Raw genomic sequence first — 11,847 nt, forward strand, 5'->3', positions numbered from 1 at the left:
GGCTGGGCGGGAAGACAGCTGGGGAGGATGGCCGCGGTGACTCCAGCTCAGTGACCACCACCCACTGTGTCACCCTGGGAGAGCTGAGTCACCTTCCATGTGAACTTTTTATTTAAAAAAAAAAAAAAGAAGAACATGGGGGTGACACTATGCCCTGGGTGTCATGTGACGCTCAGGTGATGCAGCTGGGATAAACTGGGACAGAGCACAAGTGGGGAATCCTCCTGGGTGGCCTGGAGGGAAACCAGGCCGAGACAAAGTCCCTTCTCCCGCCACCAGCCAAGCCCTGGCCTAGCCACAGCCTACTGGAGCAGGGAGGTGACAATCCACAGGTAGGACACCAGTGCCACGCTCCCTGTGGGGTGGTGCTGCGCCATCAGTGGGCCGATTCCGACTCCCGGGGACCGATGTGTGCGGGGTCTTCAAGGCTGAAGCCTTTAGGAAGGCGGTCGCTGGCCGTCAAGGGATGAACTATGTGCACCACCCAGGCCCCGTTACAAGCTTATTCATAGCCATTTAACACAGCACTTGATGCAGGTGGGAGCTCTGGTAGCATAGTGGCTAAAGCACTTGACTGCTCACCAGATGGCTGGCGATTCAAACCCATCAGCCACTCCTCGGAAGGAAGGTTGAACAATCCTACTTCCATAGTGATACTGCCTCGGAAACCCAAGGAGGGGTCGCTATGAGTCAAGGCTAACTCGACAGCACATAACATAACACATAACTTGATGCAGGCCAGACACTGAGCCAGGCATCTGAAAGCGTCTCATGTCATTCAGCCCTCAAAACGGCTTTATAACAGAACCTGTTACTATTCCCATTTTCCAACTGACAAAGCCGAGGCCCAGGAAAAAAGGTAGCCTGCCTAAAGGAAGTGGTGGAGCAGGAGCCGGACTCCGTCGCAGGCCTAGCTCTGGTTCTCCAAGCGGCCCCTCCGCCCAGCCTGTGTTTGGGGCTATTATAACCATCGTTGGCAGTTGGTGCTCGTCAACTAAGGGAAGAGACCTTGTAAAGGGGCAAGGCTGCCTGGGAGGCATGGAAGTTACTGGGGTCCAGGGCGTTAAAAGAGGCGCCTGAGCTTGCTGGGCTGATGGGGCCTGGGGATGCCAAGAGAATGCGGTCCATTCAGGAGGTGTAACGTCTGCGTGTCCACAAGCTTTAGGGCTACCTGGGAATGCTGTTCACCACAGGCCCTCCAGGTCTCCCTGGAACATTCTGATCCAGAGGAAGGGGCTGGGCCCTGGAAACAGGCACCCAGGCAACTCAGGGACACACTTAGGCAACGCTGACCTGGAACCGGGCAGTGGGCACCCAGGAAGGAAGGGACGCAGGGGAGCGGAGGTGCTCCTCCCTTTCGTACCATGTCTGGATCGTTCCAGTGCCCAGGGCCAGCCACTGGCTGCAGTAGGTCCTGGTGCTCCACGAACCAGTCCAGGACGGACAGCACGCTCCTCCAGGAGTCCTGGATGTCATCATAGTTACGCCAGAGGTTGCAGACCTCGGCCAGCAGGGTGTAGTTCACCTGAGTGTCCGGGAAGGCAGAGTCCAGTCACACCAGGCGGCTGGGAAGCCTGCCTGGCGGCTGGGAGCGGAGGACTTACAGGGAGGTGGGGAAGGACGAGAGACAGGCCCCAGGAGGAGGGTCTGAGAGGATGAGCCCTGCCCTGGGGCTGCCTGGGGCCAGAAGCCTGCCCTGCCCTCTCATGCCCACTGGGGTCAACCTACCACCCGTCTCCTGCCAGCCTACTCCCTTCCCAAAGTCTATGAGTCTGATCCTTCCCTTTCTAGTGTGCTGTAGGGCCCTTGGTGAGGTGCCCACAGGTGCTCAGGGTCCCAGCCCCCCTGGCCCGTTCAGTACCCCCATGGTTCTGACCATTTGCTGGGGGCCGTGCATGGGTACACGCGGCTTCCCAGCCTTGGATGCCAGCCCCTCTGGCCCACGTGACAGGGACTTCCTCTTCCCTGTTGTTGTTGTTATGTGCCATGGAGTCGGACCCGACTCATAGCGACCCCTCCTTGGGTTTCAGAGGTGGTATCACTATGGAAGTAGATTGCCCAACCTTCCTTCGGAGGAGTGGCTGGTGGGTTTGAACCGCCAGCCTTCTGGTTAGCAAATGCCTTAGGTGCTACGCCACCAGAGCTCCTAAAGAGTTCTGGTTGTGGGGCGCACCCCCAGGTGGAGCACAAGGTGACCTACCTGGGGAGGGAGGCCCCCCTCATAAGCTGGCCAGCTGCAGGAGAAGGCAATGGGGTGGCCTGTGGCGTTCAGGGCAGCGGCCATCTTGGGGTACCCTAGGAAGCCCAAACCCCATGTTTCAGGTCAGGGGAGGGACAAGAGGCAGCCTGGGGGAGGGGAGGTTGTTTAAACCTCCCACCAAGTGTGAGGAAAAAGAGGCCCAATGGAGAGGTCACCCCCCCACACCCTAGCCTTGTACTTCCTGGGGGGCCACGGAGTCACTCCATCTTCAGGGAGCCTGAGGACCAAGACCCCCTCCCCCCAAGCTCCAGGGTGAGAAGAGTTGGGAAACACTACACCCTAGAGGCGACAGACACAGACCAGCCTCAGCCAGGCACCCCTCCCTGTGCACCAGGTCACCCACACAGCTACAGGACTCAGCATGGGCCCCTCTCCCTGTGCACCCAGTCTCCTGCAGCCAGCTACGGGACCCACCGTGGGCCCGCCCCGGGCACCCATCCCTGTGTACCCAGTCACCCACACACAGCTACGGGACCCACCATGGGCCCGCCCCGGGCACCCATCCCTGTGTACCCAGTCACCCACATACAGCTATGGGACCCACCGTGGGCCCGCCCCGGGCATCCATCCCTGTGTACCCAGTCACCCACATACAGCTATGGGACCCACCGTGGGCCCGCCCCGGGCATCCGTCCCTGTGCACCCAATCTCCCACACACAGCTACGGGACCCACCGTGGGCCCGCTCCAGGGGGGTGGAGAAACAGCCATCCAGCTTCAGCATGTCCACTTTCCACCTGGCAAAGGTGCGTGCGTCCTGGACCACCCTGTCCAGCGTGGTGCCTGGGTAACCCATGCAGGTGTAGTTGCCCAAGTCCTCATAGATGCCCAGCTTCAGGCCCAGGGAGTGAACCTTGTCGGGAGATGAGGACACGGCGGGGCTCAGGCAGGACCCTCAGGGACTCTCCTCACAGCACATCTGGTCAGGCCCACTAAGCCTCCAGTGTCCCCACTGCCCACAGGAGAGGGATGCCCCCAACTCTGGCCCTGCCCTGCTGCACCCTCCCCCCACCACCACCCAGTCGCTGCTTCCTGCCTCTAGGCTTTTGCTTCTGCCATCCCCTCTGGGATCAGCTCAAGAACTGCCTCCTCCAGGGAGACCGCCTAGATTCCCAAGCTGGACAGCATGTTCTTCTCCTGGCTCTCACCCACCATAAACCAAAAAAAAAAAACCCTCACTGATGTTGAGTCGGATCTGACTCATAGTGACCCTTCCTTGAGCTTCCCAGACAGTATCTCTACAGAAGTAGATTACCCAAGCTTCCTTCTGAGGAGTGGCTGGTGGGTTTGAACTGCCAGCCTTCTGGTTAGCAGTCATGTGCCTAAAGCACCACACCACCAGAGCGCCTAATGGGCCCAAACCAGGCAGTGGTCTGTCCCTTCCCCACCACAGCTTGTGGCCCCAGGTAGGGCCTGTGTAAATAAGCCGAAGCCGGGTGGGTAAGAGGAGTGGTGGGGCGCCCAGGCCTAGGGCTCACATAGTCAGCCAGGTAGGCAATGCCGTGGGGGAAGCGCTTGGCATCCGGCACCAGGTTGCCCTCGTCGTCGCGTCCGCCAATCCAGCAGTCGTCAATGTTGAGGTACGTGTAGCCCCGGTCCCGCCACCCATCCTGTGCCAGTCGGTCAGCCATCTCCATGAAGAGCCACTCACTGCCCAGGGGCAAAGAAGAGGAGACAGCTCAGAGCCCAGCCTGGCCGCCCACCCCCCTTCCTCAAGCGGCTCCCACATAGACTCTGCTGTCAGCTGAGGGCTGAGGCAGGGGACCTGTGTGAGTGACTGCCTGGGACTGTGTAATGGGCTCGTGCAGGGTGGGGTGAGAGGGGTGGTCTGGCCCCAGGCTCCATAGCTGGCCTGGCCCCACATTTATCTCCTAGTGATTATCACAGGGGCTGGGTCCACCCATGGAGGCCCCAGGCAAGTCACGGGGCTGGGTGGCAGCCTTCCCAGAAGTCACCCTGAGTGCAGGGTCTGGGGGGTGGGCAGCTCTGGCTTTGCCCTCTTTTTGAGCAGACCTTCCACTCCCCGCCCCCACCCCGAGGGGCCCCCAGACTCAGGGTGTGGTCTCACCTGATGCAGTTTTTCGGGTCCTCCTCACAGTCGATGTTGCAGCGGAAGCGTTCCCAGGCCAGCCAGCCCATAGGTGGCGTCAGGAGGAGTCCGTTGTCCAGCGCCAGCCCCTGGGTCACCAGGGCCAGCAGGAGCACTGGCAGTCACGTGCAGAGGGAAGGCGGTTGACCGTGAGGGGCTCCCACGCACGGCCCCGGCCCTCACCCCCCCCGCCGCCTGCCTGAACACTAGGGGAACCAGATTCTTGACTTGAGGCAGAAACGGCTCTTCTTGGCTGCTGGCTCCTACAGAGCGGGGAGACGGAGGAGCCTGGGCTGAGGCGGTGTGTCCCCGCCTTCCCAATGGCTGTTGCCACTGCACTCCTGGTTGGCAGTCGGATCACATCTCCCCCTGGCCAGCTCTCACCCCCATACACACAGGACTTGCCAGTGCTCTGTTGTCAGATGCCAGGGCCCCTTCTTTTCCCTCACAAACCCCCCCCCCAGAGGTCTCAGGAGAGCTTAACTAGGTTGCTCCTGCACCCAGCCAGCTCACCTGGGACAGCCCTTTCCCCTGGGGCCTCGGCTTCCTTATCTTACAGATATGTTCTCAGCCCAATCGGTCAAGGTAAGCACCTCAGCGCTTTGCAGGGGGTGATGAAAGGGGAAGAGGTCTCTTTGGAGAGGAACTGATTCCTGGTTGGAGAGGGCCTCCTCCCTTCCCAGTGGAGCTCCAATTATAAGAGAGGGGAACAAGTGTCCCCATACAAGAAGGCCTAGACACTGAAGGGCTGGAGACCCTCCAGGTAGTCCCTCTTCCCAAGGGGCCACCTCCCCTCCCAGCCACCTCACCTGGATCCGTACCTGTTTTCAGCTGCATTGCTCCGGGCTGTGTCTCAGGACCTGAGCAGCTGGATCTGACTTCACCAGTTTTCTATGTTGGCCTCTGGAAGCTAGCAAACGAGGACAAAGCACTAAAACCAAACCAAACTCACTGCCGTGGAGTCGGACGCGACTCATAGCGACCCCTCCTTGGGTTTCCCAGGCGGTATCACTACGGAAGTAGATTGCCCAACCTTCCTTCCGAGGAGGGCTGGAGGGTTTGAATCACCAGCCTTCTGGTTAGCAGTCAAGTGCCTTAGGCACCACGCCACCAGAGCTCCCCGAGAAAGCACTGGCGCCTTCGAGTCCCCACTCGTGCCCTAAGCCACCTTCACACCCACACACTCCCAGGCACCCTTTCCCAGCACCCGAGTTCTTCCTCCAGAAACACTAAACAAGGTGTCTCTGGACATCAGATCTCACCCTCCCTGCCGTGCAGGGAGCCCGGAGAGTCGAAGGGGACCACGGGCCGGCTTTCCGCCGGACCAGATAGGAGTACGGCCGGCCCGAGGACACCCAGCCCGGACAGAGGCGCAGGGCTGGGACTAGGCTCCAGAACCCGCCCGCTGGGCACGGGTACCTGCGCCCGGCCTCCCAAGACGGCCGGCTCAGAGACCTAGCTCGGGGAGCCCGCAGCCCGCAGCACTCACCCTTCGGATCGGCTCAGACCCGCCGCCCGCCACTGCCTCCTGCGCCTCCCGGCGCTTGCTGAGTCACCTGATTCGCCAAGTGCGTTCCACGGGGGGCGGGGCCTTACGCCAACAAACCTCCCTAGCGGAATCTGTCAGAATGCCGCTAGCAACGTCGTGCCCCGCCCCATCAGGGCCCAATTCTCCCAAAGCCACGCCCATTCCCAACCCCGCCCTACGAGCCTCCCAAAGCCCCGCCCCTCCCAAACCCCGCCCCACAAGCCTCCCAAGCCCCGGCCTTCCAAAACCCCGCCCCACGAGGCTCTCAAACCCCGCCCCTCCCAAGCCCTGCCCCACGAGCCTGCCAAAGCCCCGCCCCTCTGAGCTCCAGCCCTGCGCGTTCCCGAGGCGGCCACAGTAGAGCGAGGTTAGGGTCGGGGTGGTGGCCTGCTCAGGTTACGCCCGAGGCTTGTCCTTTCGCCTCTGCAAGATTGAAGAGGGCAGGGATGGTGCCCGGCGCCCAGCAGGCGCTCAGTACAGCTGTGGAAAGACTCCTTGGGGTTAGGAAGACCGTGAGAGAAAGCCCAGAAACACGGTTCATAGTAAATAGCTCAAAAACTCTAAAACCGGGAGCGTGTTGTGGATTCCAACTCCTAGAGACCCTCTAGGGCGGAAGGGAACTGCCTCTAGAGGGTTTCCAAGGCTGAAATCTTTACAGAACCAGACTACGAAAAACACCACTGAGCGTGGCCAGGTTGAAATGAACCGACAACCTTATAGCAGCAGCCAAAGGGTTTAACCAATGCGCCACCAGGACACCTTTCAAAAATGCTAGTGGAAGATAATAAACATCATGGGGAGGTGAGGAAGAGCAGACTGGGTGGAAGGCACCGCTCCCACACACACACACCTGCCACTCAGCCACCTGTGTTACCTGGCTGTCTCAGGGCTCCCACAGTGCCCCCCTCATTCACTCATCAGATATTCACTGAGGAGACACTTGTGCTCAACATTGTATGCTGGGCACCTTCATGCAGATGGCCGCTGGGCATCTCAAACATAACCGGGTTTATTAACACCTGTCACCTCGGTGTCAGCTGACGGCAACTCTCCTCACAGGTTGTTGTTGTTGTTATGTGCCGTGGAGTTGGACCCCAACTCATAGCGACCCCTCCTTGGGTTTCCAAGGCAGTATCACTACCGAAGTAGATTGCCCCATCTTCCTTCTGAGGAGTGGTCCTCACAGGCGCTTCTGCCAAAACCTTAGACTCGTCCTGGCCTCCTCTTCCCACATTCCCTTCACCCATCTTGCAGCAAAGTCTGTGCTCTTTACATTTAAATCAATCCAGAATCTGGCCACTGGCCCCACGACTCCCCTTGCTCCCTCTCAGTCCAGCTCCCACACCTCACTTGCATTTGGCAGCAGTCCCCCACCCACCCACCCACCCACCCCCGGTCACTTGCGCCCACCTACGTTTATTCTCTCCACAGAAGCCCAAACCAAGACCAAACCCACTGCCATCAAGTCAATTCTGACTCATAGTGATCCCCAGGGTGTTTCCAAGGTGATGAATCCTTACAGAAGTACATTGCCTCATCTTCCTTCCATGGAGCAGCTGGTGGGTTTGAACCGCCAGCCTTCTGCTTAGTAATCAAATGCCTTAGGCACTGCACCACCAGAGCTCCACAGGAGGCATGTGACCCCTTAAAACCCAACAGCTCAGATCACTCTTGGCTGAAAACCCTGCAATAGTTGTTCCTTTCACTCTGAGCTCAAAGAGAAAGCACTCACTCACCAAGCCCTGCCCCACACGCTCTGACGTCATCCCTACAACTTGTCCCTTCCCCATTGCCTGCCAGCCACACCGACCTCCGACCTCCGGCAGTTCCCCAAACATAAGAGGCATCTATCAGCCTCAGGGTCTTTACACTAGCTGTTCCCACTGCCTGGAAGACTCTTCCTTTCACAGAGATCAGCATGGCTGGGTCCTTTAACTCCTTCAAATATAGGTCAAATGTCACCTCAGTGAGGCTGACCCTAACCATTTTGTTGAAAGTTGCAACCTCCCCACCCTCACAATTCCCAATCTCCCTTACCCTGCTTTATTTTATTTTCCCCCACCACTTCCCACCTTCTTAGCACATTTCAAAGCTCAGTGAGACGGCACAGACCTGGCAGTGTTTAGTCTGTTACACATAAGGTCGCAGTAAGACGTAACCTACTCAACGACAACTAATGAGCAACTGCCACCTTCTAACACATTTATTATGGCTTATTGTCTATTAAGACGCTCTGGGGCTGCAGTGGGTAAAACATTCAGCTGCTAACCAAAAGGTCGGTGATTCGAACCCACCAGCCACTCTGGAGAACGATGATACCTCATCTGCTTCAGTAAAGACTTACAGCCTCGGAAAACCTATGGGGCAGTTCTACTTTGTCCTATAGGGTCACTGTTGTTGTTGTTATTTGCAGTCAAGTCGGACCCGACTCACAGCGACCCCTCCTTGGGTTTCAGAGGCAGTATCACTACAGAAGTAGATTGCCTAGCCTTCCTTCCGAGGAGTGGCTGGTGGGTTTGAACCGCCAGCCTCCTGGTTAGCAGTCAAATGCCTTAGGCACTACGCCACCAGAGTTCCCTCCAATCCTGTTAGTGGGTCACAAGCTCTTTACATTTGCATAATCTCACCCAGTCATCTGGTGGGAGCCACAAAGACCACAGCTAGAAGGGCCATACTAAGCAATTCACTGCATAGTAGCAGGTCTACTATGCTAGGAAAGACAAATTGAAGAGCAACGCCACTGCATTCATCGAAAAACAACATATGAGGATCTAACACTGATAGTGAAAGGACAATATCCATACACCTAACAAGGAAGGTCAGTTAATAGGACTGTCATTCACATTTACATGCCAACCATTAACACCAAAGATGAAGTCATTGAAGATTTTTACCAAATTCTGTCGTCTGAAATTGATCAAATGTTCAATCAAGATGCATAGAGGATTCCTGGTGATTGGAATGTGAAAGTTGGACACAAAGAAAGATCAGTAGTTGGAAAACATGGCCTTACTGATAGACATGATGCTCGAGATTGTATGATGGAATGTTCCAACACCAGTGACTCATTCATTGCAAATACCTTTTCTCAACAACATGAAGAGGCGACTATTCACAAGGACCTTGCCAGATAGAACACATTGGAATCCAGTGGACTCCATCTATAGAAGTGGACAACGGAGTGGCCCAGTATCATTAGTCAGAACAAGGTGAGAGGCGAACTATGAAACAATTGCTCAAATGTGAGTGTGGTGCAGAGAACTGTGTGCTGTGGCCCCTCCAGCCATGGCCTTAGTGACTCCATCAGATCACAGGGATGCAAATAGGAGGTGCTTATGGCCCCCCAAGGGGGTTGGCTAGCTTGCTAATAATGTAAGTAAGGGGCATGACACCCTGAAGGGGTGGGACCATGGAACTAAGGTGTATGGAACCCTAACATGGGGCTTGGTCACTTTCGCCATCCCACTAGGCTTAAAATGAGTCATCTCAGAGGTGGAGAGGGGGATGTCACTAACATCAAGAAAGAAGAACCAGGAGCAGAGTGGTGCCCTGCGCTGCACTTCCTTGACCTAGGAGACAGAGAGAGCTGTAACACTTCCCTGAGACAGCCAGAGACCGTGAGAAGCACTGGCAGAGAAATGGTGGCAGAGGCAGCAGGACCGAGAGAGAGGCGTGATACAGAGCGGTCCCAGCCCACGGAGTGAGAAAGCTGAGTGCCTTTGGGCAGGAGACTTGCTGGCTGGGTGAGGTGCTTCTCTGGGCACCTGTTGGCAAAGCTAAAAGAGTTTGTAACACTTGCCTGAGCAGAGCAGAGGCCAGGCCAAGGGGCTCGGGGCCAACAAGAGGCCTGCCTTCAGGAACGGCGGAGGGGAGGTCATCCTTATGGAAGACCTGCATCCAGAGTGTTCTAATTCTGAACTGTCACCTACTAAGCCCCATAATCAGGAATATTGTCTGTGAGTTTTGTGGGCCATTGCAATGGTTTATCTCAACCACTTGGTTGTCGTTGTTATTTACCGTCGAGTCGGACCCCGACTCATAGCGACCCCTCCTTGGGTTTCCAAGGAAGTATCACTACGGAAGTAGATTGCCCCATCTTCCTTCTGAGGAGGAAAGGGATCAAAATAGGAGAGCGTGGATAGAGCGGGAGAAAAATATGGAGCAAAACTCAAAATCATTAAAAAAAAAAAAAACACCCAGGTTTATTGGTCTGATAGAGCCTAGTGAGACCCTGAGACTGTGGCCCTCAGTTACCCTTCAGGTCTGCAATTAAGCTCGTTCCCGTGGCTTCCAGCCGAACAATAGACAGCCATAGAGGGTGGACATTGACATCAGGGAGATCCACCCCTCAGAGCGATCAATCGGGGAGAACAGAAGGGCAGTGTTTGCACAGGGAGACAGCTCAGGGGGCAGGAACACTCAGGGAAGAAGGACCCAGGCAAGCGGTGACTACAGGGAGGAAGTGGGAAGAGAGCTGTGCATTGTGGGAATTGCAATGTCATGAAACAAAACACGTACGAACTGCTGTGTGGAAAATGAATTTGCTCTGCAAACTTTCACCCAAATCACATACACACATCTACACACAAAAAACCTCTTTAAAGTGTTAAAAAGCAAAGATGTCACTTTTATTTATTTATAACGGGGTGAAAGCATACACACCAAGACATCTACCAACATAACTGCTCCCACATTTACAGTTCAGGGACATTCATGACATTTTCATGTTGGGCCACCATTATTGCTATTCTTTTCCAAAATATTCCTCCACCATTAGAATAAACTTCTTATTTTTGCTTTTTATTTTTTGTTTGCTCCACAAACAAAAGCTTCCCATTTTCCCTTCCTGCCTACCCCTGGTAACCAATAATAATGTTTGAATACATACATATGCACACACACACACACACACATCTCCAATAACCAATAAAGTTTACTTCCATACATACAAGCCTTTCCTTGACTTTTTACAATGTGGACTAATACAATATCTGTCCTTCTGTGATTGACTTATTTCACTCAGCATAATGTCCTCCAAGTTCATCCACTTATGCGGTGTTTTGCAGATTCTACATTGTTCTTCAGTGTTGCATAGTATTCCACTGTGTGTGGTTTGGTTATCCATTCCTCCATTTGATGGGCACTTAGGTTGTTTCCATCTCTTCACTATTTGTAAATAGTGCTGCGATGAACATGGGTGTGCATTTAGCTGTTCTTGTCCTGGCTCTCACTTGTTTAGAATATATACTAGTATTGGGATTGCTGGATCAAATGGTATTTCTAATCCCGATTTTTTAAGGAATCACCAGACTGCTTTCCACAGCAGTTGTATCATTTTACAGTCCCACCAGCAGTGTATGAGAGTCCGAATCTCTCTACAGCCTTGCCAGCATTTGTTATTTTCTGTCTTGTTGAGCTTTGGTATTAGTGTTGGGGCGAGCTGGTATCATTGTTGTTTGGGAACAGACTGCCAGGTCTTTTCTTCCGTGGAGCCGCTGGTGGGTTTGAACCGCTTAGTGATTTAACCACTGCGCCACCAAGACTCCTTAGCCTGCAGGACCAGCAAGGGCAATAGTGGGAACCGACAAGTACACGGGCAGATGTTCTGAGCTCACGGACTTGCAGAGCGTTGGGGAAAGCCAGCCTTCAGCGTTCAGTTGTTCACTCCCGCCGCTGAATGGATTCTGGGCCTGGGTGATTCTGGGCTAACTCTGGGGGCCTGTGTGGGAGTCCGCAGTCCAGCGGCGGTGGCAGAACCAGAGGGGGGACAATCCCCAGAGGCAGAGATCTGGCCGACCCCAAGTGGCCCGGGAATCGCGACTGGTCCGCTGCTGGCTGGGAGGCTCAAGGCAGGGGCTGCAAGGAGGGGTCTTGTCGGCTGAACAGGAGCCCGCCAGGAGGCGTGACAGCCCCAGTTGGCACTGAGAACATGGCCTGGGGGATGGGAGGAATGGGGTGGAGAGCAGGGAAG

The 11,847-nt window shown here is 55.5% G+C and overlaps 1 protein-coding gene across 1 annotated transcript in view; it reads right to left on the reverse strand.

Moving 5' to 3' along the window:
- The window catches only part of NAGA (alpha-N-acetylgalactosaminidase), a 7,310-nt gene extending 2,125 nt beyond the window's left edge, over positions 1-5,185 (reverse strand). Inside the window, exons 1-6 of the mRNA XM_007941786.2 lie at positions 5,170-5,185; positions 4,328-4,463; positions 3,738-3,909; positions 2,935-3,112; positions 2,201-2,295; positions 1,364-1,525 (exon numbers count right to left, since the gene is read on the reverse strand). Coding sequence (XP_007939977.1) covers positions 1,364-1,525; positions 2,201-2,295; positions 2,935-3,112; positions 3,738-3,909; positions 4,328-4,463; positions 5,170-5,185 — 759 coding nt within the window. The remainder of the gene's footprint in view (positions 1-1,363; positions 1,526-2,200; positions 2,296-2,934; positions 3,113-3,737; positions 3,910-4,327; positions 4,464-5,169) is intronic.
- Between the last annotated feature and the right edge of the window lie 6,662 nt (positions 5,186-11,847).

This window comes from Orycteropus afer, unplaced genomic scaffold, assembly GCF_000298275.1.
Source record: "Orycteropus afer afer isolate SDZICR_OR568_19922 unplaced genomic scaffold, OryAfe1.0 scaffold00083, whole genome shotgun sequence".
Taxonomy (NCBI): domain Eukaryota; kingdom Metazoa; phylum Chordata; class Mammalia; order Tubulidentata; family Orycteropodidae; genus Orycteropus; species Orycteropus afer.